General features: G+C 37.3%; 1 protein-coding gene across 2 annotated transcripts in view; it reads right to left on the bottom strand.

Moving 5' to 3' along the window:
* Positions 1 to 12,917: 12,917 nt before the first annotated feature.
* PIK3C3 (phosphatidylinositol 3-kinase catalytic subunit type 3) overlaps positions 12,918 to 25,639 on the bottom strand; it is a 142,943-nt gene continuing 130,221 nt past the window's right edge. Inside the window, exon 25 of one of the 2 annotated variants that reach the window (XM_058557029.1) lies at positions 12,918 to 18,101. In XM_058557029.1, the coding sequence (XP_058413012.1) occupies positions 18,087 to 18,101 (15 nt within the window). In that variant the 3' untranslated portion in view covers positions 12,918 to 18,086. The remainder of the gene's footprint in view (positions 18,102 to 25,639) is intronic. The other variant, XM_058557028.1, reaches the window with a different exon arrangement.

Here is a 25,639-nt window from a genome sequence, read left to right as displayed (position 1 = left end):
GCACTCCTGTGTTCTTCCTAACCCACAATTAGAGAAGCTTCCCCAAAGTAAACCCTTTATGAAACTTGCCACTGATTGATAATTCATAGATTTTAGAACAAGGTTTACATAATCACCAGTTCCAAGGGATAGTCGTTGAAAGGCTGTTCCAATGTTTTAAGCTTTCAGTTTTCCTGCTTTTTTAAACCTTCCACAGAGAAGCTTATTGTCAAGACTTCAATTCTTCCCGTCACTGTTACCTTGTTCTGATTCAGTCCACAGAAAGTTGTCGCAGCTAATTTGTCTTTTTTGTCTATTTGAACCTTCCAAGAAGTGAGCTATCTAGTTTTTTTTTTCTGCATTCAGCAACATTAAGTAGCTTATTTAGATTCACAAAGCCCTGCTAACTCTTGGTTTTTGATCCCTTCCATCAGTCATATTCAAAGAGAAGCGCTTCCTCTGTAGTAACTCAAGTAATTTTTCAAGTTCCTAGAGACATGGCAATTGATATCTGTTGTCCTAATGAATCCCTGGCAGTTCCTCCTCCCCTTTCATTGTTGCTTCTGTTTTTCACATTGTCTCATTCTAAGTGGTTTGTTTCAAATTGTCACTGTGTTTTGCATTTCTCTCAAAGTCAAGAGCAAGTTGACAAAGGCAGTGGCCTCCATGCAAGGGGTAACGTCCACCTCAGCTTCTGACCTTTTCTTGTAGACTTGATGAGGTCATCATATCTCCCCCCACCACAAGTGCACTAACCCCTTGTCAACATATTCGAAGTCCCCATCAACCACAGATGGGGAAATAGGCTTTAAAAAGTAGCTGTATATATTATAATATATAATATATATATTTTAATTTGGCTTTTCAATAATTTTCTTTCTCAGACCAAGGAGGTCCCTTTTAACTGATATTTACTCATTTAAAATTTCTTTTCAAAATAAAATTCATTTTACTATTTCAAATACTGATGACCCAAAGCAAGTACAACAGAAAAAGCCCTATTCTTCGCTTCTCCTTCCTCCTAAACCCCAGTACAAGATGCCTTTCCCCCAGTCCCAGATCTTTGCTTGTACCACTTCTACTTCCTATCAAGATGGCCCTTCACCCTCCATTAAACCAGCCCTTCCTACCTGCTGTGTTGGTTGTGTTCTTATATTTCTTAAGGCTTATGTTTCTCTTATTTTCTTATGACAAAAGTCATGCATGCTCATTACAAAAATATCAGAAGATGCAGACAGGCAAAATAATATAAAGAATATCCATGATACTCACCCACCCAGAGTCATCCGCTGATAATACACTGGTGTATATTTCCTTTTAGCTCCTTCTCTATGTACGTGTATTACTTTCTTTGAAAGTGGATTATGCATCCACTATGTTTTGTAATCCACTTTAACTTATTTAACTAATCCATCAGTTGTTGAAAAATATATCATACCAACTTTTCCCCATTATAAAAACACTAAGAAAAATCTATTTAAAAACAAAAAAGAAAAAAACACAAATTCTGAGTAGAAAGAAAATGCTTAAAGCCACTTAAAAACTTACCAAAGTACCCCATGGTGCATCACAGCTACCAATACTAGAAAATCCTTGCCAAAGAGTTATTCTTTTTTTATTGTTGTTTAAACTAAATATTCATCTCAACCAAATTGCTTTCAGCCCAAATAACTTGGAACTTCAGTATCCCAGTGGGTCCTCACCTTGTCTAGAAGGCCTTCCCCAGATTTTCAGTTGATATTGATTTCCCTTCCACAGACCATGTGTCTGGAGGTTGGTATGTTGGCCTCACCATGTTCTGACTTGCTCTGTTGCTTCATTTTTCTCCTGTTCTCAGTTTAACTCCCCTTAGTTAGAGTGCTTTGTATATGGAAAGTCCTCAGTAAATAAATAAGTAAATAAAAATAAGTAAGGATCACATCCAATATTACCCACTATCATTGGGATTTATTTTGAGGCTTTTTACCTGACCTAGTTTCAATTTCCCTATTGGGTATAGGTAATTGCATTAGTCAGGAGTCTTTCACATAAAGGTGATAGAAAACCAATTTAAAATAGCTTAAGCCAAAAAGGAGTAATGTATTGCTTCGTGTAATTGGGAAGACCAGGAAGACACTTCAGGCATAGATAAATCCAGGGGTTCAAATGATTCTCTCTCTTTTTCATACTCTTTCTCTCACTCTTTTGTCATTTTTCTTTCCTCTCCCTGTCAGATTTCCTTTATGTCAGGTGTTTGGGGGCTGTGGTTGGGGCTGGGAGGTTGGTACTATAGATCCACAAATAGCTCCAGGCTTACATCATCGCAGCTAGTAACCCCAGATCAAAGAGTTCTTAACGGTCTCTCCCAGTGACTGCACATAAAATCCCATATGTATACAACATGCCTGAGCTCTATGATTAGGAAGGCGTGAGTCACATAGCCACTTCTGTTGCTGGGGATGCTGTATACCGTAACTGAAAGGCCCCCTAGAACTACAGAGAATGGTTAAAAAATGTAAAGAATTTTTTGTATTATTCTTTGAAGAGAAAAACATGACTGAAATTTCAGATGGTGCCAAACAGTCCCATTTAACACATTCTTCTCCTGCCACTTACATTCCTTCTTATCGAAATTTAGAGACTACAATCAACTTGTTTTCTAGCCAGGTGGAATCATAGAGTTTTAATTCAACTCCTTCCTTTTTATAGATGAGCAAATGGAATCTCATCCATCATCAGTGAGCCAACTAGCACAGGGAAGGTCTTGTAGGTGCCTAACCAAGGGGAGCAGGACCCAGTTCAGGAACTGGGAAGTCAACACAGTGTCTTAGTCCCACACAAATTCCCCTGTGATTCAGAGCACTCACTTCATCTTTCTGGGCCTCAGTTTCTTCCATAAAATAAAGAATTAGGATTCTATGATTTCTAAGCATTTTATGATTTCAGGCATTGAAATTACAGGTTATAAAGATTCATATGCTTGATTTTTCAAATCACTGCCATTTTATAAAGTTTTATAAAAAAAGAATATAGTGCTTTTTTAAATATTTTCCCTAACCATGAGCATTCTACCCTGCTTTCCATGGAAAATGGTGCTAACCTCAGTTCACATGTAAAGAAGTTGAAGATTCATAGTTATAAGCAATATGAGAAAAACTATTTACCCTGCTATTTACTTTATTCTCAAGATCTAAGCTGCTTGTGATTTTTAAAAATTTAAAATCCCACTGATAAGGTGAAGATAAATTCTATATAAAGATCTGTGGAAATGCTATAGTAACATGATACATTTCAATGGCAACATTCATTTTTAATCACCATTAAATATTTTGAACTAAGCAGAAATATGTAGAAGTGGGAAATAAATCTGTGTAAGTTAACTTCAGGAAAATAGTAAGAATGAGGAGCGTGAGAAGGTTGTCCTCCCTATCATAAAATCCCTCACAAAGCATAATATGAACTTTTTTTGAAGTTCGAAGGAAAATTAGGGTATAGGAACAAGAGTAATATGTGTGCAAACGTTTGCAACTCATTTCCCTTTTACTAGACTGGGCAGGAGTGGTGTTGCAAAATCAGATCATTAGAGAAGTTGAATAAAGAACAAGTTGGCATTTCATTGCTAAGCTCAATTCCATATGTGCCAAGAAATTGGTTGGCTGGGACCTTGGGCAGAGCTATTTGATTGACTGAAATACTGAAAAACACCAGCTACCCTGGTTGAACATTTGAACTGTGGGAGGGCTAAAACAGAATTTAAAATGGCTACAAAGATGAAGGAATTTTTGATCATCAAAGGCAGCTTTCAGGCTGTCCCACATGCCAAGCTGAAAGAACCTTGTCTCCTTTTCCTAAGCAACTTGTACATCCCAAGAGGAGAATTTGGAAATTTAACAAATGACCCTCATTTGGAATCAGGGAAAGTAGCTTCCAGCAATGAGTTCCTGACACTAGATTTTGGAAATCCTTAAGTCCTGCAAACTTTAGTGACATCTATCCTAGGACAAGACCATTATGTGTTTTATCACTCCAAGACATTCTTAGTTCACTGTCTTCCAGTAAAATGTCAAATTCTGGAAGGCAAAGAAATCAAACAAATCAAACCAAACAATGAGAAGATAATAACTACAGAAGTAATATGTATAATGAATCTGGGCAGGTGTGGTGATGTCAACACTACAAAAAACTTTAATTATCTTCAGTTTCTAATGGTGAGTCATAAAATGTTTATTGATGCACAAACTACAAACTTAACCAACACAGGAGAATTACGCATATGATATATAATAATTTATCACATACTGTACACTGCTGTATAGTTTACCACACTAGGAGCTCTGTAAGGGCCAGCCCTGTGCATATCTTGTTCACTTGAACTTTTGTGCTAGCATATTCCTGACACAGAGCATGCAAGGACTAAAAATTTGTCAAACGAACAAATGAACGAATTGGAAAAATACAGAACTAGAGAGGACCACAGAATAATAAAGTGTTCTTTCTTAGGTGGGGATTATTAAAACCATCCCACAAAGAAAGCTTTCAAGATTCTCTAAGTTTTAAATGAGATTACACAAAGATCCTTGGTACACACTTAGATATGACCACCCAAAAATATTTCCAGTGGGCAAATAGGTGACACTAATTTTCTTTAGACAAAGATGTTGCAAGTTGCTCTCTGTTCAGGCACATTAAGGTGTCACCATAAAGTAGATTTTGAGAAAGCAGCCCATCAGCATAAGTAGCTTAGGGGACCATGATTCTCACTGTCTTCTATATGCCCATAGATGATCCACCCAATGCCCAAGCCTCTCAATTGAATAATTTTTATCTTTTTTTTCCTCAACTCTTTGTTAGCTATCAGCCACACTGCTCCATCCTGCATAGACAATGTCAATACCAGAAATTCCATTATCTTTAAAATTTTGGCTTCAAACGTCCCATTCCGACTATTACCACTTACCCTTCTAGGTCACCTGCTCAGTCATGCTCACTACATTTTAAATCTCCTGGAGACCTCCAAAGCACTGTCTCCACCACTATCACAATACCCACTCTCCTATCTTCACATCCCTCTTTGTGGAGCTTAGATGACATGCCTCATCAATTCAAGCACTCCCTTAAAAATCCTGAATTCTCTTACTCTGCTCTACCTTCTTCACATTCATGGGACCAAACCTAAGCTTTGGACAACTCTCAACAATTGACCCTTCCATACTTGTAGCTGAAGATTGTTAGAAAAAGATATATGACCCAACTGTCTTCACCTTATTCATTATCATAATCTTGAAATGGGCAATCAACACTGACAATTATTTACTGAGATAACTGACCTAGCCAGAGCAATCAGGCAAGAAAAAGAAATTAAAGGCATCCAAATCAAAAAAGAAGAAGTAAAATTGTCTCTATTTGCAGATGACATAATCTTATATCTAGAAAATCTTAAAGATTCCACAAAAAAACTGTTAGAACTAATAAATTCAGTAAAGTTGCAGAGTACAAAAATCAACATACAGTAATCAGTTGTGTCTCTATGAACTAATAAAATATCTGGAAAAGAAATAAAGAATGTCATTTACAATCACATGAAAAACAATAAAATACTTAGGAATAAATTTAACCATGGAGGGGAAAGATCTCTACTCTGAAAACTACAAGACGTTAATGAAAGAAATTGATGAAGACGCAAATAAATGGAAAAATATCCAGTGTTCATGGATCAAAGAGTTAATATTGTTAAAATATCCATGCTACTCAAAGCCATCTATAGATTCAATCTAATCTCTATTAAAATTCCAATGGAATTTTTCTAGAAATAGAAAAAACAATCCTAAAATTCGTATAGAACCACAAAAAATCTCTGAATAGCTAAAGCAATCTTGAGAAGGAACAAAGCTGGAGGCATTACACTTTCTAATTTAAAACTATTTTACAAAGCTATAGTAATCAAAATAGTATGGTATTAGCATAAAAACAGACACATAGAACAATAGAGAGCCTAGCAATAAATCCAAGCATATACAGTCAACTAATATTTGACAAGAAAGCCAAGAATACTCAATGGGGAAAAGATAGTCTCTTCAATAAATGATGCTGAGAAAACTGGATATTCATATGCAAAAAGAATGAAACTGGACTCCTATCTTACACCACTTACAAAAATTAACTTGAAATGGATTAAAGACTTAAATATAAGACCTGAAACTATAAAACTCCTAGAAGAAAACATAAGGAAAAAGCTCCTTGACATTGATCTTGGCAATGATTTTTTGTATATAACCAAAAGCACAAGCAAGAAAAGCAAAGTGGGACTACATCAAACTAAAATGCTTTTGCAGAGCAAAAGAAATGATCAAGAAAATGAAATGGCAATCTATGGAATGGGAGAAAATATTTGCAAACCACATATTTGATAAGGGATTAATATCCAAAATATATAAAGAACTCATACAATTCAATAGCAAAAAAACGAATAATCTGTTTTTAAAAATGGGCAAAGGACCTGAATAGACATTTTTCCAAAGAAGATATTCAAATGGCCAACAGGTACATGAAAAGTGCTCAACATCACTAATTACCAGGGAAATGCAAATCAAAACCACAATGAAATATCATCTCACACCTGTTAGAATGGCTATTACACCTTTCCTCCTCCATCAGTCTCAACTAATAACCTACTATTAGACTGAAAAATTGAAAATTCAAATTAAAACTCCCTCAAATTTATCAACCTTCTATATCTTCCCCCTGCTCTTACAATGGAAATAGCACTCTCTTTCCATCTAAAACAAATTTCTCCACTTGTCTCTGGGAATATATGCCTTCTCACCTTCTCGGGGATTTCTTTACATACAGATCCCTTTGTATTATCAGTCTTCCTTCTTTTGAATCAGCACCCTCATCTTATGACTCCATTATCTCTTATGTTAAAAAAATCATCCCTTCACTCAATATACTCCTCTATCTGTCTCCTCATTTATCTGTTCCTTCAGTAGTCAGAAGAGTTGTCTACAATTATTGTCTCCAGTCCTTCACCTACCATTCACTCTACAACCCACTCCAGCCTGCTCTGTCTCTACTGTTCCACACAAGTTGATGATCTTATCAACCTGCCTTCAAAGAACCTGCAATCTAATAGGAGATAAAGGTAATGCTATTTTACCAAATACAATGGCCATTTTCTTGTATTTAACTTACTAGTCTCTTAGTACCATTCCTCTTGACCACTGCTTTGTTTTTGAGACATTCTTCTAATTGGCTTTTGTCACCACACAGTCATGTATTCTTCCTGCTTCTTTGGCCATTCCATCTCAGTCTCCTATGCCTGCTCCTCCTCCCCTACCCAACCTCTAAACATAGAAATTCCTCACATGTCGGTCTTATGTACCCTCTGTTGCCTTTTTTTTTAACACTTGCCCCCTAGGTGATCTCAACAGTTTTTTTGTAACAGTGTTATTGAAATGTAATTCACATACAGTAATACTCACAGAGTTGTGCAACCATGACCACTACCTAATTTTGGAATGTTTTCATCATCCCCCCCCCAAAAATCTCATACCCACTAGCACTCACTTCCATTCCCTCCTCCTCCCATTCCTCAGCAAACACTAATCCATTTTCTGTCTCTATAGATTTGCCTATTCTGAATATTTCATGTAAATGGAACCATACAATATGTGGTCTTTTGTGGCTGGCTTCTTTTACTTAGCATGTTGTCAAGATTCACCCATGTTGTAGCATGTATCAGAACTTCATTCTTTTTTATTGATGAATAATTTCCATTATATTATATACCACAATGGTTTAACCATTCATCAGTTTGTGGGTATCTGGCCTGTTTCTACTTTTTGGCTATCATAAATAATGCTGGTATGAACATTTGTGTACAAGTTTTTGTGTGGATATGTTTTCATTTCTCTGGAATATATCTAGGAGTAGAATTGCCAGGTCATACAGTAACTCTATGTTTAAGAGTTTGAAGAGCTACTAAACTGTTTTCCAAAGCAGCCAGAGCCATTTTACAATCCCATCAGCAGCACTGTATGAGGGTTCCAATCTTTCCACATCCTCATCAACAATTGTTACTGTCTGTCTTTTAGATTATAGCTATCCTAGTGGGTATGAAGTGGCATCTCCTCAGTAACTAATAATGTTGAGCATCTTTTCATGTCCTTATTGGCCATTTGGATATTTTCTTTTGAGAAACGTCTATTCAGATCCTTTGCCCATTTATTGAGTTGTCTTTTTATTGTTGAATTGTAAGTGTTCTTTCTGTATTCTATATACAAGATCATCATCAAATATATGATTTGCAAATATTTTCTCCCTTTCAGTGGGCTATCTTTTTACTCTAGAAGAGGAAATTACAGTATAGATAAGAAACTTCCTCAGTGTCACCCAGGTAAGATGTGAGCAAACCTGGAGTTGGAACGCAGGCACTCTGGCTCTGGCACCTCTGTTCATAGCCCCTGTGCTACACTGATGTACACCAGGAAGGCAAGTGTCCTGTGGAAAAGAAGGGAGGGGACTTTTGGGTTGATTTAGGGAAGTTGGCATCTTCTCCCTAGCCCTGTCTCTGCTTGCAGACTTTGGGAGAGCAGATGGAGCAATTTGCATGAGGATCCCAAAAGACTTGGAGGTAGAAAAAAGGCACCTTGTTGCAACTCCTTCTCTCTGAGATTCAGAGATAAAGGAGTATTACGGGATGGGGGTAGGAGCCTCCTAAAAGCTCGATGACAAGGAGGATAGTAAGGACCTCAAAGTAAAATATCCTTGAGTGAGTCAAAAGTCTAGGCTGGTGACCTAGGATCAATACAAGGTGAGTAGTTGAAACAGCGAGTGCTTTCAAGTGCAGCTGTTGGTCCTAGGAGACAATGACTCAGCTCAGGAGTATGTGAAATTAAAAGAGGTACAGATGAATCAAAACCACATTGAGATATTACCTCATACCTGTTAGGATGGCTTTTGTCAAAAAGACAAGAAATGATAAATGTTGGTGAGGATGTGAAGTAAAGGGAATCCTGTTAGTGGGAACGTAAATTGGTGCAGCCATTATGGAAAATAGTATGGCGGTTCCTCAAAAAATTATAAATTGAACTACCACATGATCCAGGAATCCCACTCCCTGGTATTTATCTGAAGGAATTGAAATCAGTATCTCAAAGAGATATCTGCAAACCCATGTTCACTGCAGCATTACTCACAATAGCCAAGATATGGAAACAACCTAAGTGTCTGTCAACAGATGAATGATAAAGAAGATGTGGTATACATACAATGGAATATTATTCAGCCATGAGAAAGAAGGAAATCCTGCCTTTGCAACAACATCAATGGACTTTAAAGCATTATGCTAAGTGAGATAAGTCAGACAGAGAAGGACAAATACTGTATGATATCACTTATGTGTGGAATCTAAAAAAACTGAGCTTGCAAAAACATAGAGTAGAATGGTAGTTACCAGGGGGCAGGGTTTGGGGAATTGGGGAGATGTTTAAGGGTACAAACTTATAACTAGTAGACAAATAAGTTCTGGAGATCTAATGCACAACATAGTGAGTATAGTCAACAATACTGTATTATAAATTTCAATGTTACTAAGAGACTAAATCTTAACTGTTCTCAACACAAAAAAGAAATGATATCCAAAGAACATGAAAACACAAATGTGTAAAGATATATGCACCTCTGTGTTCACTGCAGCATTATTCACGATAGCCAAGACTTGGAAGCAACCTAAGTGCCCATCAAGAGATGAATGGATCAAGAAGATGTGGTATATATACACAATGGAATACTACTCAGCCATAAGAAACAATGAAATCCAGCCATTTGAGACAACATGGATGGACATTGAGGGTATTATGTTAAGTGAAATAAGTCAGAGGGAGAAAGTCAAATACCATATGATCTCACTTATAAGTAGAAGATAAAAACAACAACAAACAAACACATAGAGACAGAGATTGGATTGGTGGTTACCAGAGGGGAAGGGAGAGGGAGGAGGGCAAAAGGGGTGATTAGGCACATGTGTGTGGTGATGGATTGTAATTAGTATTTGCGTGGTGAACGAGATGTAATCTATGTAGAAATAGAAGTATAATGATGTACACCTGAAATTTATATAATGTTATAAACCAATGTTACCGCAATAAAAAAAACCTGTAAAAAACAAAACAAACAAGAAAAAAAATAAAACAGTATGCTTAAAGTTTGGTCTGCAAACAACTTAAATAGTAAAAACTAGGGAATAAATTAAACATGAATATTCTAAGCTTTTAACATTTGAGAAAGACTGATACGCAGAACTCTATTTTGGAAATGACCTGACTCCATCTCCTTTTAGTTAAATTTTATGTCTTGATTAACCAACCACTGATTTTTCAAATACTGCATTTACAGCAATCATTCTTTTGTTTTGTTGAAGTCACAATTCTTGAAACTACCTGACAAAAGCTGTGGACTCACACTCAAAAATAAACAAATAAATGTATTCATAAAAAAATGATAAATATGTGACATGAAAAAGGTGTTAGCTAAGGCTACTGCAGTAATCATATCACAAAACATAAATGTACCAAACCAACACATTGTACACCTTAAAGTTACATAATGTTATACATCAGTTATACCCCAATAAATAAAATGTATATATCTCCTCTGCCTCTGCACATGCTCCACTGTCCCATCACACTTCACTTAGAAACACTAACTCAAAGATAAACTTAGTAAGGCTTTTAACACAGTGACAGCAGAGCATTAAATTAAGCTCAGGGCCTTTCTGAATGTGCACAGATAGCATGTCTGGGAAGCTGGCCCTGGTCATCAGCATGTAAATGGCATTTAACTCCTTAGGACTGGATGAGATCACCTGTGAGAGGGTAAATAGAAATAACAAAGGGTCCCAGCCACAAGCATGGTGGTGGTTCAACACTTAAAGGTTGATCAGAGGAGAAAAAAGTCCACAAATGAGACTAAGTGCAGTCAGGGAGGTAGGAGGAGATGATATGAAGAAATATCTGGCCATGATGCTATTAATTGCACTTTCTGGGAATTGCATTCAGTGACAGACTAAACAGGAAGGCACTGATGTCTGAAGGGCTCACCACTGACATTCTGGTATGATTACCAGTCCTGTGAGTGGGTAGGTCAGAAGTGAGTCATTTAGTTGAAGTGGATTGGGATATTAATGGTCTCATAGGGAAGTGTAATGACGTTTGAGAACATTAATAACATTTGAGTTCTAAGCAGACTTGGGATTCAGAGAGACGCTTATAGTTAGGTGCTTATACACATGCCCACCAGATATTTGAGGGCTAATTCTGCTGGTTCTGTGTCAGAATGTGTACATGGCTTCTTCTCCTAAGGAAAGACAAGCTACAAGCTCCACCTGGCAGCGGATGGTAGCTACTGAAACAGTAACCCCATGAAAGGGACTGGAACCCCTGGGCATTCCTAGTGTATATTTTGGGATGGGAGACTAATTCCTCATCTGAACCAAGAAAAACAGTTACAATAGTCTCACAATACCAATCTGGCTTTCTCCTCTCATAACTTAATAAGCATCAATTTATCAGAACTGGTACCACCACTACCAACTCACCACCCACACCTGCTGCATAAAAAAGGACTGAAAGGAGGAAGGTTACCTTTTTGAAGGGAGTGCCATGTTCACAAGAGGTTATTCTTCTCCTTATGGTCAAGGAGGTGGTATTTTGTCACCCAATGCCCCGGGAGAAAGGCCTCAAGAGAGCTGCTCAAAAATTTGGAGGCGTCTGCTTATACGCTGGGCTTTGCCTCGTTTGATTTCTGCTTCATGCTCTATTTTCTTATCACAAGCGTTTTGTGAATTGAAGATTCCAGGTCTCAAACAATGTACACACTTCAGCACCATACTGTCCTTCAACATCTAAGTCTCCTTACCAAACTGGACTTGTCATCATGTAGGGAGTCCCGGCCGACTGTTAACGCACTCGGCGTCTGTGGGTGTCTGCGGCCGTGTGCCTGGGACCTCAAGGTCCTCCATCCCTTCGCAGGCTCCTGTTGCTCCTCTGCAGCGGCCTGGGCTGGTCCGTCCTTACCATCAGCCCTGCCACAGGCCTGAAAATATGCACGGTGTCAGTTTCCCGTGACTCGGGAAAGCAGAGCTGCAGGAGGTGGCGTCTGCCAGGGGCTTGGAGTGCGGGCGACTACAGTGCGGGCGAAGGTGGAGATCCAGGCGAAGCCCAGGTAAGACCAGGCACACGGTGGAGGCTGCAGCTTGAGTGGAATTCGCTTGGGACTGGGCTGCCGCGTGGAGTCCTCCTACTTCTCCACATCTGCACGCCTTATGTGAGTTAGAAATCTAGTGTTTCCTTGCCTCAGACAATGAGTTGCTTCGGATCTCTTTTCTTAAAACCAGCTTTACTGAGGTACAATCTTCATGTCATAAAACATAATTCTACGATTTTTAGTAATATAGAGTTGCCCAGCCATCACTAAAATCCAGTTTTAGAACATTCCCATCATTGCATAAAGTTCCCTCAGTGTCCCTTTCTGGTCAATTCCCGTTTTTACCCCCAGCCCCTGGCAACCTCTGATCTTTCTGCCAATGAAGATTTCCCTTTTCTGGAAATGGAAGCTTAACAATATGTGGCCTTTTGTGTCTGGCTTCTTTCTCTTAGCATATTTTTGAGGTTCATCCATATTGTTGCAGTATAAGTAGTTTGCTCTTTTTTTTATTGCCAAATAGTAAATAGTATCCAATTGTATGAATGTATCACATTTTGTTTACCATTCACCAGTTGAGGGACATTTGAGTTGTTCCATTCTTTGGGTTACTATGAGTCATGCTAAGGGAGATTTGTGTACAAGTCTTTATGTGGACATGCTTTCATTTCTCTTGTGATATCTAGGAGTGAAATTGCAGTTTTGTATTACAAGTTTATGTTGAACTTTTTAAATAGCAAACTCAGATTTCTTTATTAGATTTAAAAGAGAATGTTTGATCAAGAAGCCAACTTATTGAAACTAAAATTAAAGTTGCTGCAGGAAGTTCTAATTAATGTTCTTGTTAACTGAGGATTAACCATTCTTTTACTCATTTTTAAAACCCTTATTGAGCTAACCATTGTACTAACCATTCAATATTAGGTATAGTTAACTAAACAGCATTGGTTTTCTTTGATGACTGGTAATCTTGCAAAGGATCATTGATTATGAACATGTCATTTTTAGTGGTGTGTCAAGAGAATGGGCTAAAGGTATATAGACTTTAGGATATACTGTGAGATTTTTTTTTAGTTGACTTGACTGAATTCCTGAACTAACTTGCTTGGTTTTACTTGCTGTTTTCCTCTAAAAAGAGAGAATAGAAAAAAAAAAAAAAAATGTGTGTAGTACCCAGCTTTACAGCACAGAAAGGAAACTTGGACACCCACAGATTCTGTTGATGATGGTCCAAGGAAGTGCGGAGGTTTGGGAGATGGGGGTGGTACAAAGCTGTATGGGAATGAAGGGCCAGAGTATGAGGGATGACTTAGGGAGGTCTGGGTTTCTTGTGGTGACTAACAAAACAGAGATAAAGGACATAAGATTAGTTCTGATGGTCTCAAAGCAGATAGTGGTGCTGATGATCTAAAGCTGAGAAGAAGTGAAGAAACAGGTAAATTCTAAATTCTGTGCTTCATTCAGATATGGGTTACTCTACCTATTTTGAGCTTATATATATATCCATATCCCCCATTTAGATTCCAGAGTTTTAGAATGGCAATATCAGGATGCTATATTACCTTCTATTTTAGAAAAGTCACACATCTTATTTGGGGAGTTATCTGGTAAAATCAGACCAGAAATGAACCAGGACTCCTTAGAGGAATGGCTGACTCTGGGGCTGGGGCAGAGAAAGTACAAGATGAGCCTGGAACATCTTGTGCCCAAAGTAAGGAAAGGTTCAAAGAATACTGGGGCCATGTCAGGGGACACAGGCACCAACTTGAACACAGGTCAGTTCTTGGGTAATTTTACCATCAAGATAAGTGGCAATAGGAATGCATTGTATAATAAAATAAAACAGGAATCCACAGAGGCCTTGCTAATAGAAATAGATGAATACATAATTAATGGAGAAAGGAGAGCTGTACCTTACGGTAGAACACTAAGTGTAGAAGGAATAACAGAATCAAAAAAAAAAAAATCACTGTTTGGCTTTCACCATAATAATAATTAATTCAGGTAAGAATCATCAGTCTACGCTAAAATTGGTGGGTACAAGTGTGTAACGAACAGGATATTTACATAGTTTCAAAGTATCTCATAAAATACATGAATCGTCTAGTAATTTATAAGTATTAAATACAAATTCATTAACTTCAGAATGGAGACAGCTGGAAAACACCATCTTAACCAAGTAATAAAAGTTACCACCACCAGGAATATGACAAATTGACACCATGTGTCTTCCAATAAGATGCCCCGAGAAGAAAACACCGTTATTTCTGTAGTATTCTTACCAAAAATGAATAAACCTCGAGGAAAATTAGACAAACTCAAACTGTGGAATTTTCTACAAAGTAACTGCCTTGAATTTTTAAAAATATGTCAAGGTCTAGAAAGACAAGAGAAAACTGAGGAACGAATTCAGGTTGAAAATCTCCTTCCTATGCAGGAGTTCAGCTTCTCTAAGTGGTCACTCAGCTGGGATGTTCACCACCTTCTGAGGCTTGGCTACTCATTCCATTTTTTTAAAAACTAGTCCATACTTTATTTAGATTTCTTTAGTTTTTAGCTAATATCCCTTTTCTGTTCCATGACCATCCAGGTAGTATGCATTCTTTATGGTGAATTGTTAATATATTAAATTACTCATTTTGGCAAACCAGTATATTTTCTGTATTTAATTATAGAAAGTCCATGTTGTTTTTGAAATTTATTTGCAAAAAAAAATCCTGCTAAGAGTCTCAATCTGGTTTATTTTTTAAAAATTGCAATGTTAGATCTATGTGCAAGGATATAAAGTACAGCATGATTGTAGGTTAACAGCTGCATGGTTAAGATTTATTTTGCCTGTATGTTTTTACTGAACGATTTATTTCCCATCCCAAGGCAAGTATAATATGTGGCATGATGACATGACTGTTTCTTAGAAATTTAATTTACTTTGTTGACTACTGCCTGTACCTGTGGTAATTCTGTTCATGACGAAAAAAAAAAAAAAGAAAAAGAATAGGCTTTGTTTATGGGGATTCAAGTCTAACAGACCACATACACACACGCGCGCACTCTCGCAGTCCGTACTATCACCGTCGCCTCAGAGAGAAATGAAGGCGGGAGAATTTGATGGTCAAGACTGTGATCACTGGAATCTGAGAAACTCAACTTCAAATCCCAACTCTGCTCTCACTTGCAGCCTAACCTTGGGCAGATGATTCAACTGCCTTAAACTTCTGGAAAATAGGAGGATAACTCTACTTCATGGGACTCTTATAAAGAATAGTGAGATGAGGCATACGAAGCAGTTAGCATAGTGCTGACATGTAGTAGTAAGTCCTTATAATGTTGACTGCTATTACTACAATATATACCCAGCTGAAAACTCTAATACAAATGAGCTGGGAAGCATCTAACCCTAGGATATGAAGAATAGCAAAAATCAGGTTGTATCAACCCTTTACCCTTTACTTAGGAATGTGAACCACACTTGACTTCTTTCTTTCCCAGAGCCCCACTCTCAGTGACTATTATGCACATTTTCTCTCCCTCACTCAGAAATCTCACTCTGAATACTTACAGTACATAACCATGGTACTCACACTTTTTAATTAAAGCACTGTGTCCTCAAAAATACTCTTCTCAAACTCAAAGCAAACACTGTGCTTGAAACACTATAGAAATTGCCAAAGGATCTGGATGGCAATGACAATAAAGAAACATACAGACTACACTGTAAAGACAGAGCTCTGGACAATAATACAATGGAATTTGGGGAAAACAGTAGGAGCTAAGAGGTTGCTTTGAGCAATAGAAATTGAGACCGATGAATCACTTTCTTTCTAATATAGGCTCACCTCCCACCACCAAAATATGTTCAGCAAAACCACAGCCACTGTCCATCCTCAGAGATGCTCCTTCCTCACTCAATACCTGTCTTTCTTCCTAGAAAGCTTTATCTCCTTCATAATTCTTATCAAGTTCGCACTGAAGACAAGGTCACTCATGATCAACTCTCCTTACTAGTTGTCAGTGTTTGCCCTTATAGAATTTTATATTAGTCCAAAAATTATTTATAGAGCTCTACTATAAGCATGCTACTATCTACGCAAAGTGTAAAAAGATGATTAAGGTGATACAGTTTTGCCTTCGAGTTAATTCAAACAGGGATCAGCAAATTATGGCTGGAGGGTCAAATCTGGCCCTGCCCATTTGTTTACATGTTGTCTATGGCTGCTGTTTTACTATAACAGCAGAGTTGAGTCGCTGTGACCAAGATCATATGGTTTCTAAAGCTGAAGATATTTACTATCTTGGCCCTTTACAGAAAAAGCTTGCCAACCTCTGAAATAGGAGATGCAAATATAACAAAAATACCCCACTTCACTAAATGCCAATTAAAAAGCTATATATAAAGAATTACAAGAGTTCAGAAGGTTGGAGAGGTCACTTTCAACAGGGCCATGTTGAGAAAACTTTTTGGAGAAGGTGCCAGTAGAAACAGGACTAAAAGATAGAGAATGCAGATAGATTAAAAACTTCTAGGCAACAAAAAATGATGTAACTACGTGAAGCAAAGAAAAAGCAAGATAGAGGATGGAGCTTGCCAATGAGTTTGGGCATAAACTCTCTTATGATGATTTGGAAAGGTCTTTTCATTTTTACCATTTTTCTAATCTGCATGTATGTTTTATACAAATCACATTCCATACGCCTCTAGGATCTCTTAATTATATGCTTGCTTTCCAGCTGGTGACCCCACTCTAAAGAGGCAAGCTCACAGATGTGAATTTGGTGACAAATAAACATTATAATTAATGGCGTTCTCTGAAACTGTGCCTTAATTTAACCTTCTTAATCTTTTCTGTCATTTGATATTTAATATTTATTCAGCAACCAAAGAAGGAGATATTGTTTATCTTCTAAAACAAAGTCACATGACTATGCAACACATTAATTTGCAAAGATTATTATGTTGCTTTTCCCATTTGTGTGCATTCCTATTTCCCAAAGTTCCATGAGGCAAAAAAGCTAGATGGATTAGTGGGACTTATAGTTTTAAAAAACAAAAAATAATTTTGCTTAGATCAGAAAGGATACATTACATTAACTGGTTTAGCAGAGCTATTTCAAAAAGCTTTTGAAAGCTAAGTTTGCATCAAAAAAGAATTTATTGCAGAAAGGCAATTTATTCTTACATGTTTATGTAAAAATATCTTAGGCTCAATAGTAAAAGCTTCTGTCATATTACCTGTTGGCCAGTTATCCAGTAGCTACATTTTTATATCCTGCTTTATGTACTTACAACCTAGGAGAACTGTGAACTATAGTTTTCAAAAAAAAAAATAGACAAACAATATTTATAAGTAACAGAAAATGACTGTCTTCTTTGAAGTATATACAATTCCCTAACTATAAAAGAATGAGACATAATATGTAAAACTTTAAGTATCGTAGATTAGGCCAAAAAAAAAAAAAAATCTGGAGGGAGGGGGGAAGGAAGGAAAGAGAGAGAGACAAAACAAAAAACCTTCTAAACTGAGATAGTTAATCCAAATTCATGTAACTACTCTTGATGTAAAGATGAGGGAAAAAAGGCGTTTCAAACTTAGACTAAATGTTTTACTATTTCAACATAAAATTCCTCCAGAACTCTCATAATATGTACATGATCCTGGAATAAGCTTCTCACTTCTTAGCTTATTAACAATGTGTACATTTGAAAATAAATATATACAATATTTCAAAACAAACCCTTCAAGACCATATTTAAGCAATGACATCCAAGGAAAGGGAATTCAGGCACCATGGAACATTTAGGAGAGATGGCATCTTGAAGATTAAATGTTCTCTTCCTTGCTTGTCACTCTGAAGTCTTCCTTATACACAGGTTGCTTCTAAAGTAGTTTCCTTACGGAGCTAAACATCTTGATGGGCCAAACCCAGTTTCATTTTCTCCAGTACTACAAAAATTAAGAACAAATAAAGAAACAAGTAGAAAATAATTAGCTTCACTGTTCACAAAGAAAGGTAAACAACAGAGTGATAGTTACAAAAAATGCTTAGAAAGAGATGAACACATAATTCTTCTATTAAAAAAAGTGAAAAAATTACTAAAAGCCATGAAGAGGATTTCAATTAACCAAAATGTATAGAATTCCTGAGACTTGGCTTAAAAATCAGTTTATATGAGAAAATATTTAGGGGAGGGAATGTTTGCTGACTGTAAGCTCAAGATGACCAATTATTATATGGCAGACAAATCTGGCACCAGGAAGGCAAGAATCCCACTGAACTCTGCAGTGACAGATGATTCATATTTTGAGTAGTATGCCTACATATTGGTGTGACATTTTTAGACAGACTGTGAAAATCTGTAGTTTATTCCACAGAGTGCAGCCATTTCATTCCAGAAATGGCCTGGAATAAAATCAAAGGAAGTGGTCTTGAAATAATAAGAGAGGCACATGTCAAGAGTTGTTTTGGGACCAACACATTAACAGTGTTCAATATTAAAATATCAAGTAGAAATAAAAGAAATCGACATTTTTGGCACCTATTTTATGCTAGGCACCCTCAAAATTATCTGACATAGGGCTTACAAAGAAATATCGGTGACACTACCCTTTCTTCATTATTATTATCTCTTAAATTTAGCATTCAGTGAAACTGATAGAATGCTACCTATTACTTTTTTTTCTTTTCTTTTCTTTTTTTTTTTGGTGAGGAAGATTAGCCCTGAGCTAACATCCGTTGACAATCCTCCTCTTTTTGCTGAGGAAGATTGGCCCTGGGCTAACATTCATGCCCATCTTCCTCTACTTGATATGGGACGCCTGCCACAGCATGGCTTGATAAGTAGTGGATAGGTCTGCACCCAGGATCTGAACCTGCAAACCCCCAGCTGCTGAAGCGGAGTGCGCATACTTAACCACTACGCCACCAGGCCATCCCTGCTACCTATTCCTTTTGAGGACAATTTAATGCAAAAATAATCTACGACAGTAGATGGTTGTCTTTAACATGTACAGATGCTGTCCATCACCCACTCTCTCGGTAAGGACAACTCTGATCATTTTGTTTGGGTGAATATACATTGAGCCATCCGTACCTCATGTACCCTTTTGTTCAATCAAATATATTGCTGGCATTATCTTGAAGGAGTTAAGAATGCTGTTTATGTGCAACAAAACTTTGTTTCTATGAACTTCACCTCATTATTACACCGAAAGAAAACGTGAAGGAAAAAAATCTTGATGACAAATGTGTTTGGTTTTTGTGTGCACATGCGTGTATACGTGTAAAATAGTGAAAGATGCTGACTGATTTTAATCTTAGACAGAGTGGCAATTCTAGAAATAATATAAGATATATATATATAGTGTGTGTGTGTGTGTGTGTGTGTGTGTGTATGTGTGTGAGGAAGATTAGCCCTGAGCTAACATCCAATGCCAATCCTCCTCTTTTTGCTGAGGAAGATTGGCTCTGGGCTAACACCCATGTCCATCCACCTCTACTTTATATGGGACGCCGCCACGGCATGGCTTGACAAGCGGTGTGTTGGATCGTGCCCAGGATTTGAACCTGTGCACCTCAGACCACCGAAGCAGAGCGCACAAATCCAACTGCTACGCCACCAGGCCAGCCCCAGTAAGATATATTTTTAACGTTAATAAAAGGAACATAATTTAAAATTTAAGACATAGTTTTAATGTTTTCTTAAAGGCAATATCAGAGGAAATAAAAATAAACTTTTCACAGGGTCCTTGGCACTATGTAAAATCATATACATTTATTTGGTACCTACTATGTGCCAGGAATGGTTCAGGTTCTGTGGGAGATCCCAAGTTACTTACAATAAAATGCCTGAAGACAAAATGCTTACGTATAGAGGCAGTCATTGCACGCACACACACACACCACCCCCTAGAAGTTGGGCAAATGGGTGGGGAACTCATTCCAGACAAAGACAAAGGTTATGGTTTTGAGAGGGCAGGTATTGGGTATGAGGAATCATCATGGGGGTAGATCATTCAGAGCTATGAAGAAAGTTCTTTTTGAAGGCTGGTAGAAGATGATGGAAGCCGAAAATTCAGGTTAAAGCCAAATTGTGAAGGGTCCTCATTGACATGTTAGGAAGTCTAAATATCCTGGAAACAATTAAAAACCACACACACGTGTGTGTGTGTATGTATGTGTGTGTATGAGAAAAATGCTGCTACTGCACAGAAGGTCTCTCATATATTTCCTAAATACTTCAAAGTGTCTGTGTCTATGGAAAAAAAATCAGTAATACTATGTAGCAGAGCCAGTCCCAAAATATTCAACTCCCTGTACATTTGCAGAATTTATACGAAAGGGTTTGATATAACCCAGAAGGACAGGAAAACAAGTTAGTTTAACAACGAACCTTACTAAAAGCAGTTAATGAAGCAAAGGGGCAAATCTCATCATGATTACATTCAAGTGTTTGAAAACTTTCCTCAGAGAAGATAAGGAAATTAAATTTGTACGGATGAAAAATAAATGGCAGGGCATTTTAGCTGAAAATGATGGGGCATTCTGCTGACTGTTGCTATTACAATAATTAACTAATCTTAAGACCTTGCAACACGTGTAACATAGCAAGTGCCTTTATTATGTTTGTTAAACATCATGGGTTTTAATGGGTAGTTGTCCAGCGGTGCTGATTACAGTGCAACAAGAGAGCACGTGTGGGTCAATCAAATCCAAGACTGGTTTTTGGCCAATGTGCAAAATAAATGTTATCCCGTATTTATCATATTTATCTCAGATTAACTGTTCCCAATGACTCCTTTTTATATCATACTCTTATTGGCTGTTTGCACAGCTGTATTTTTTTTTTCTTTTGATGCTCAGATGAAAGATTGAGGAGAGAAAAGTTAAAAGATAATTTTTCAAATTTATGTCTATTTTTAAAAACTTGCCAGTCACAAAAAAATCTATTCTTATCTAATAAATTAAGCTTAGATGTATATGGAGAAAAACATTAGAAACTATTGTCTATTTCTACAGGTTTTGGTTTGAATCTGGACTTCGTCACCTATTAACCTTGAGAGCTTGGGCAGGTTATTTAACGTATCTAAGCCTCAGTTTGCTCATCCTTAAAACAGGCCTGGTGATGCCCCTACTTCACAGGTGTGAGGATTAAACGAGGTGATGCAGGCAAAGCATTTTACACAGTCGCTGGCATATTTAAGTGTTCAATAGGCTCTTGTTATCACTAGTATTGTTGTTTCTTTGTTGTTTTTATTCCTCCTAGGATAATTCAAATAAATTGGGAATAGATCTGGGACAAAAAATGATACAAAAGAGTTCTGTATGACATACTTGTGTTACGTTAGTTATTTATTTAAGCTACTAGTCAGGGAATCATCTAACTCTTAAGAACATTAGTTACTAAACTAAAAAACACTTGGTTTTAGAGCAGAAAAATTTCTATTTGGCCAGAGAATTCAATACTTTTTGTTTTCTTCAATGAAATATGTTACACTGCTGTTCTTTATTCCTACTGGTAAAATAAAGCCCATACAATGTAAACTTAGAATGGATGCTCTGTTCTCTTCTCCTTCGGGCATCCTTTGCATCTATGCTTTCTCAAAGTAGATGAGAGGGTAGAACAGTTACAGTGGAAACATCCTACAGTGGGTTTAGGTGCTCAGGTCAGCACATAAAGGTAAAACAGGAACATAAACAAAATTACTCAAGAAAAGCCCTTCAGAAGACATTAGAAATAGTCATCTCTCAAAAAGTCCAAAACAGGAAGCTTTTCCTCTAGTACTGATGCAAAAAACCTGTTTCTTTGTTTGAGCAGCAGATGGGGCAGATGGCTTGCATTTAGAGGCCATGATGTACAAAAAACCAAGACACTTCAGTATTGTAATTACATTCAGCATAGTAAGATATTATGTTACGGGAGGCACTTGGGATCTGAAACTCTTCTGAGGGTACCCCTGTCACATTTATTAGAGGACATACACTCTTCAGGGGAAATATCAGGCATAATAACCACACCATTTCCCCCCTTTTATTGTTTTTTTAATCCTCCCAAGTATGTATGTATGTGTGTATGTGTGTGTGTGTGTGTGTGTGTGTACAGAGAGAGAGAGATAGATCGATAGATAGATCGATAGATAGATAGTTGAATTCTCTTAAGTTGAAGGTGCATAAGATGTGAGTACACATTAATGTCATTCACGTGCCCCTCTGCCTGGACCTTAGCTTTTCCTCCTTGAACACCACAGGGGCTAAGTAAGGACTCTTGCCAAATGAATAGCAGTGACGTGTTCTTAGTATCTTGAGCCGGAACTTAGGTAAGCTTTATGAACCCAATCTGTTCTTTCTTATTTATGCTCAGTCTGCAAAAAATACATCTTTAACCTCAGTTAGTCTACTAAGATTCATTTAATTAGATTTAATATGTATTAAGATTAATGGAAACCACACCCCATTCTCCAGACTTCTACCATCAATCAGTGAAGAGAGAGAGAGACAGGAAAAAGCAGAAACTGGAAAGAAATGGACTTCAATGGGAGAGATGACCATTGAAAGACCTAGTTTTAGAGGAGTAAGGGACCCAAACTAACTGACCTCTACCTTCTGTGCAGACAAGACTAGAAAGCCCTTTAAAAACCATTTCGGTGGGCAGAAGAGTTCTGATGATGCAATTTCAAAGACAATGACCCAAATAAAAGTGTCTTCCAGTGGAAAATTTGTACCACTAATAGGTGGGTGTTGCTAGGCAACAAATATTGCAGTGTTGAATCTCTACCCTTCCTCGGGAAAGGCACGATGGAAGAAAATAGGGCTTTTCAGCATTTCAATATAATAGTTGTATCTGGCAATTTTTTAGTCATCTTTTAGATTATAATTCCTTTTATGCTGAAACAACTATAACTTTTGTTAACATGTATCGATATACCTCCACTTTTAAAAAATTGGGTTCTATAATCCATAGTGACTAATAGGAATGCACTAATATTAGCATAAATCAATTAGCAATATGCATCCTTATAATAAACGCTGAGTGACAAAAAAACAGATGTTCGTCATCAGAATTTGAGTGCGCATGTGATCTATTAGTATCAATACTTAGAAAATGTATATGTAGACGTGAGTTCCAAAGAGAAACTTCTTCAGAGATTAGTTAAGAAATAGCTAAGCTTCTATAATTTTATAATTTCAAGACTTGTGTAAGTTAAGCCCTTATTTACTATTTCTTGTACTCTTTAATGCCTAAGCAAGTTCCAATGAAATTTAACATCTTTAGGTTACTCTTATTTTGATATTGTTTCCATTGCACAATAGCATGAGCACAGGTGATATATTTAAGGAACCTTAATAAAACAACATGAGGGGCCGGCCCCGTGGCTTAGCAGTTAAGTGTGCACGCTCCGCTACTGGCGGCCCGGGTTCGGATCCCGGGCGCGCACCCACGCACCACTTGCCCGGCCATGCTGAGGCCGCGTCCCACATACAGCAACTAGCAGGATGTGCAACTATGACATACAACTATCTACTGGGGCTTTGGGGGGAAAAAAAAAAAAGGAGGAGGATTGGCAATAGATGTTAGCTCAGAGCTGGTCTTCCTCAGCAAAAAGAGGAGGATTAGGATGGATGTTAGCTCAGGGCTGATCTTCCTCACAAAAATAAATAAATAAATAAATAAAATAGCAGGAGCATTTTCAAGTTAATTTCTTTTTTTTTTTAAATAATTTTATTTATTTATTTATTTTTTCCCCCAAAGCCCCAGTAGATAGTTGTATGTCATAGCTGCACGTCCTTCTAGTTGCTGTATGTGGGACGCGGCCTCAGCATGGCGGGAGAAGCAGTGAGTCGGTGCGCGCCTGGGATCCGAACCCGGGCCACCAGCAGCAGAGCACGTGCACTTAACCGCTAAGCCATGGGGCCAGCCCCTCAAGTTAATTTCTTAGGATAAAGAAATTAATTTCTTAGGATAAAGAAGACCTAAATATGATAAGCTAGGAAACAACTTTGGACGTGGGAGTCAAAAGATTCGGGTTCATGTCTTGGTTTTGTCCTTTGTTAGACATATGAAGTTGGCTAAGCCATTATACCTCTCTGGGGTTTTTTTCCCTATAACTCTCAAATATCTCCTGTGCCATATGTAGAGCCAGATCTACCATTAGCTAGCTGGGTGACTTCAACAAGTCACTTACTTATCATCTGCGTCACAGTTTACCCTCTTGAGAAGTGACTGGTTAGGATTTTAATGACATGTGAAGGAGACATTGAGTTGGCACTTGTAATGAAATATGACCCAGATTGGTGTTCAAGGAGAAGAAACTTTTTCTGTTAAGCAAGACAAAGAGTCTAAGCTAACATTTACAGGAAGAAATTCCTTTATGTCATTAGATATTTTTTAAGTATATAAGGCATTGTGCTACTAGGTGACTGACAGATACAGCGCAGCCTTCAAGAAGTCTGCATTTTAAGAGTTTAAGGGAAGTATCCAAGTATCTATAATAGAAAGCAAAATATAAGTGCAACTCACAATAAAAGTCCAAAGTACTACAGATATTCAGAGGAAGATGAATCAGAGTGGCATTAAGAATAGATCTTAAAGGATAGGTTGGATTTTGGCAAACAGAAGTTTACAGAAGATTCATTATTAAGAAGATGAATATTCTGGGCTGAAGAAATGGCATTAACAAAACAGCCATAGAGATAGAAGAGAACAAAAATATACAGAGAAAGAGAGTATTAGGGGAACAGCTTGGAAAGTGGCTGAAAACACAACATCCTGGAAGGCCTTGAGTTGCTAGAGATTGGACGTCACTGTTAGGCAATAGAGAAACACTGTACATATTTAAATTAAAAAAAGACAAGGTAAAACATTATTTTGTGAAAATATATCTGATTGGAATATTCAGCAGAATAAAGATAATAATGCTGCAAGAAGAAAAAGACTAAAAGAGAGAGAACAGTTATGAAGGGTTTTAGTTATCTAAAGTATGGTAAAGTGAAGAACAACTGGATTAAAATGTTAGTATTGAGAAAACGACAGAAAAGGATAATTAAAGAAATAGTTAAGGCTTGATGACATTCTGGATACTGGGTGAAGGAGAAGTCAAAGAAGACAGGCTTTGCGCTTGCGTGATTATTACTCAGCCATAAAAAAAGACAAAATCTTGCCATTTGTGACAACATGGATGGTCCTTGAGGGTATTAGGCTAAGTGAACTATGTCAGATAGAGAAAGACAAACACCATATGATTTCACTCATATGTGGAAGATAAACACATGGATAAGGAGAACGATTAGTGCTTACCAGAGGGGAAGGGGGTGGAGGGAGGGCGAAAGGGGTAAAGGGACACATACGTACGGTGACTGATAAAAATTAGACTATTGGTGGTGAACACGATGCAGTTTATACAGAAAATGATATACAATAATGTACACCTGACATTTGCACAATGTTATAAGCCAATATGACTTCAATAATTTTTAAAAATTATTA

Source organism: Diceros bicornis, chromosome 16, assembly GCF_020826845.1.
Source record: "Diceros bicornis minor isolate mBicDic1 chromosome 16, mDicBic1.mat.cur, whole genome shotgun sequence".
Classification (NCBI taxonomy): domain Eukaryota; kingdom Metazoa; phylum Chordata; class Mammalia; order Perissodactyla; family Rhinocerotidae; genus Diceros; species Diceros bicornis.
The sequence above is the reverse complement of the archived record's forward strand: the minus strand, read 5'-3'. Positions and strand labels throughout refer to the sequence as shown.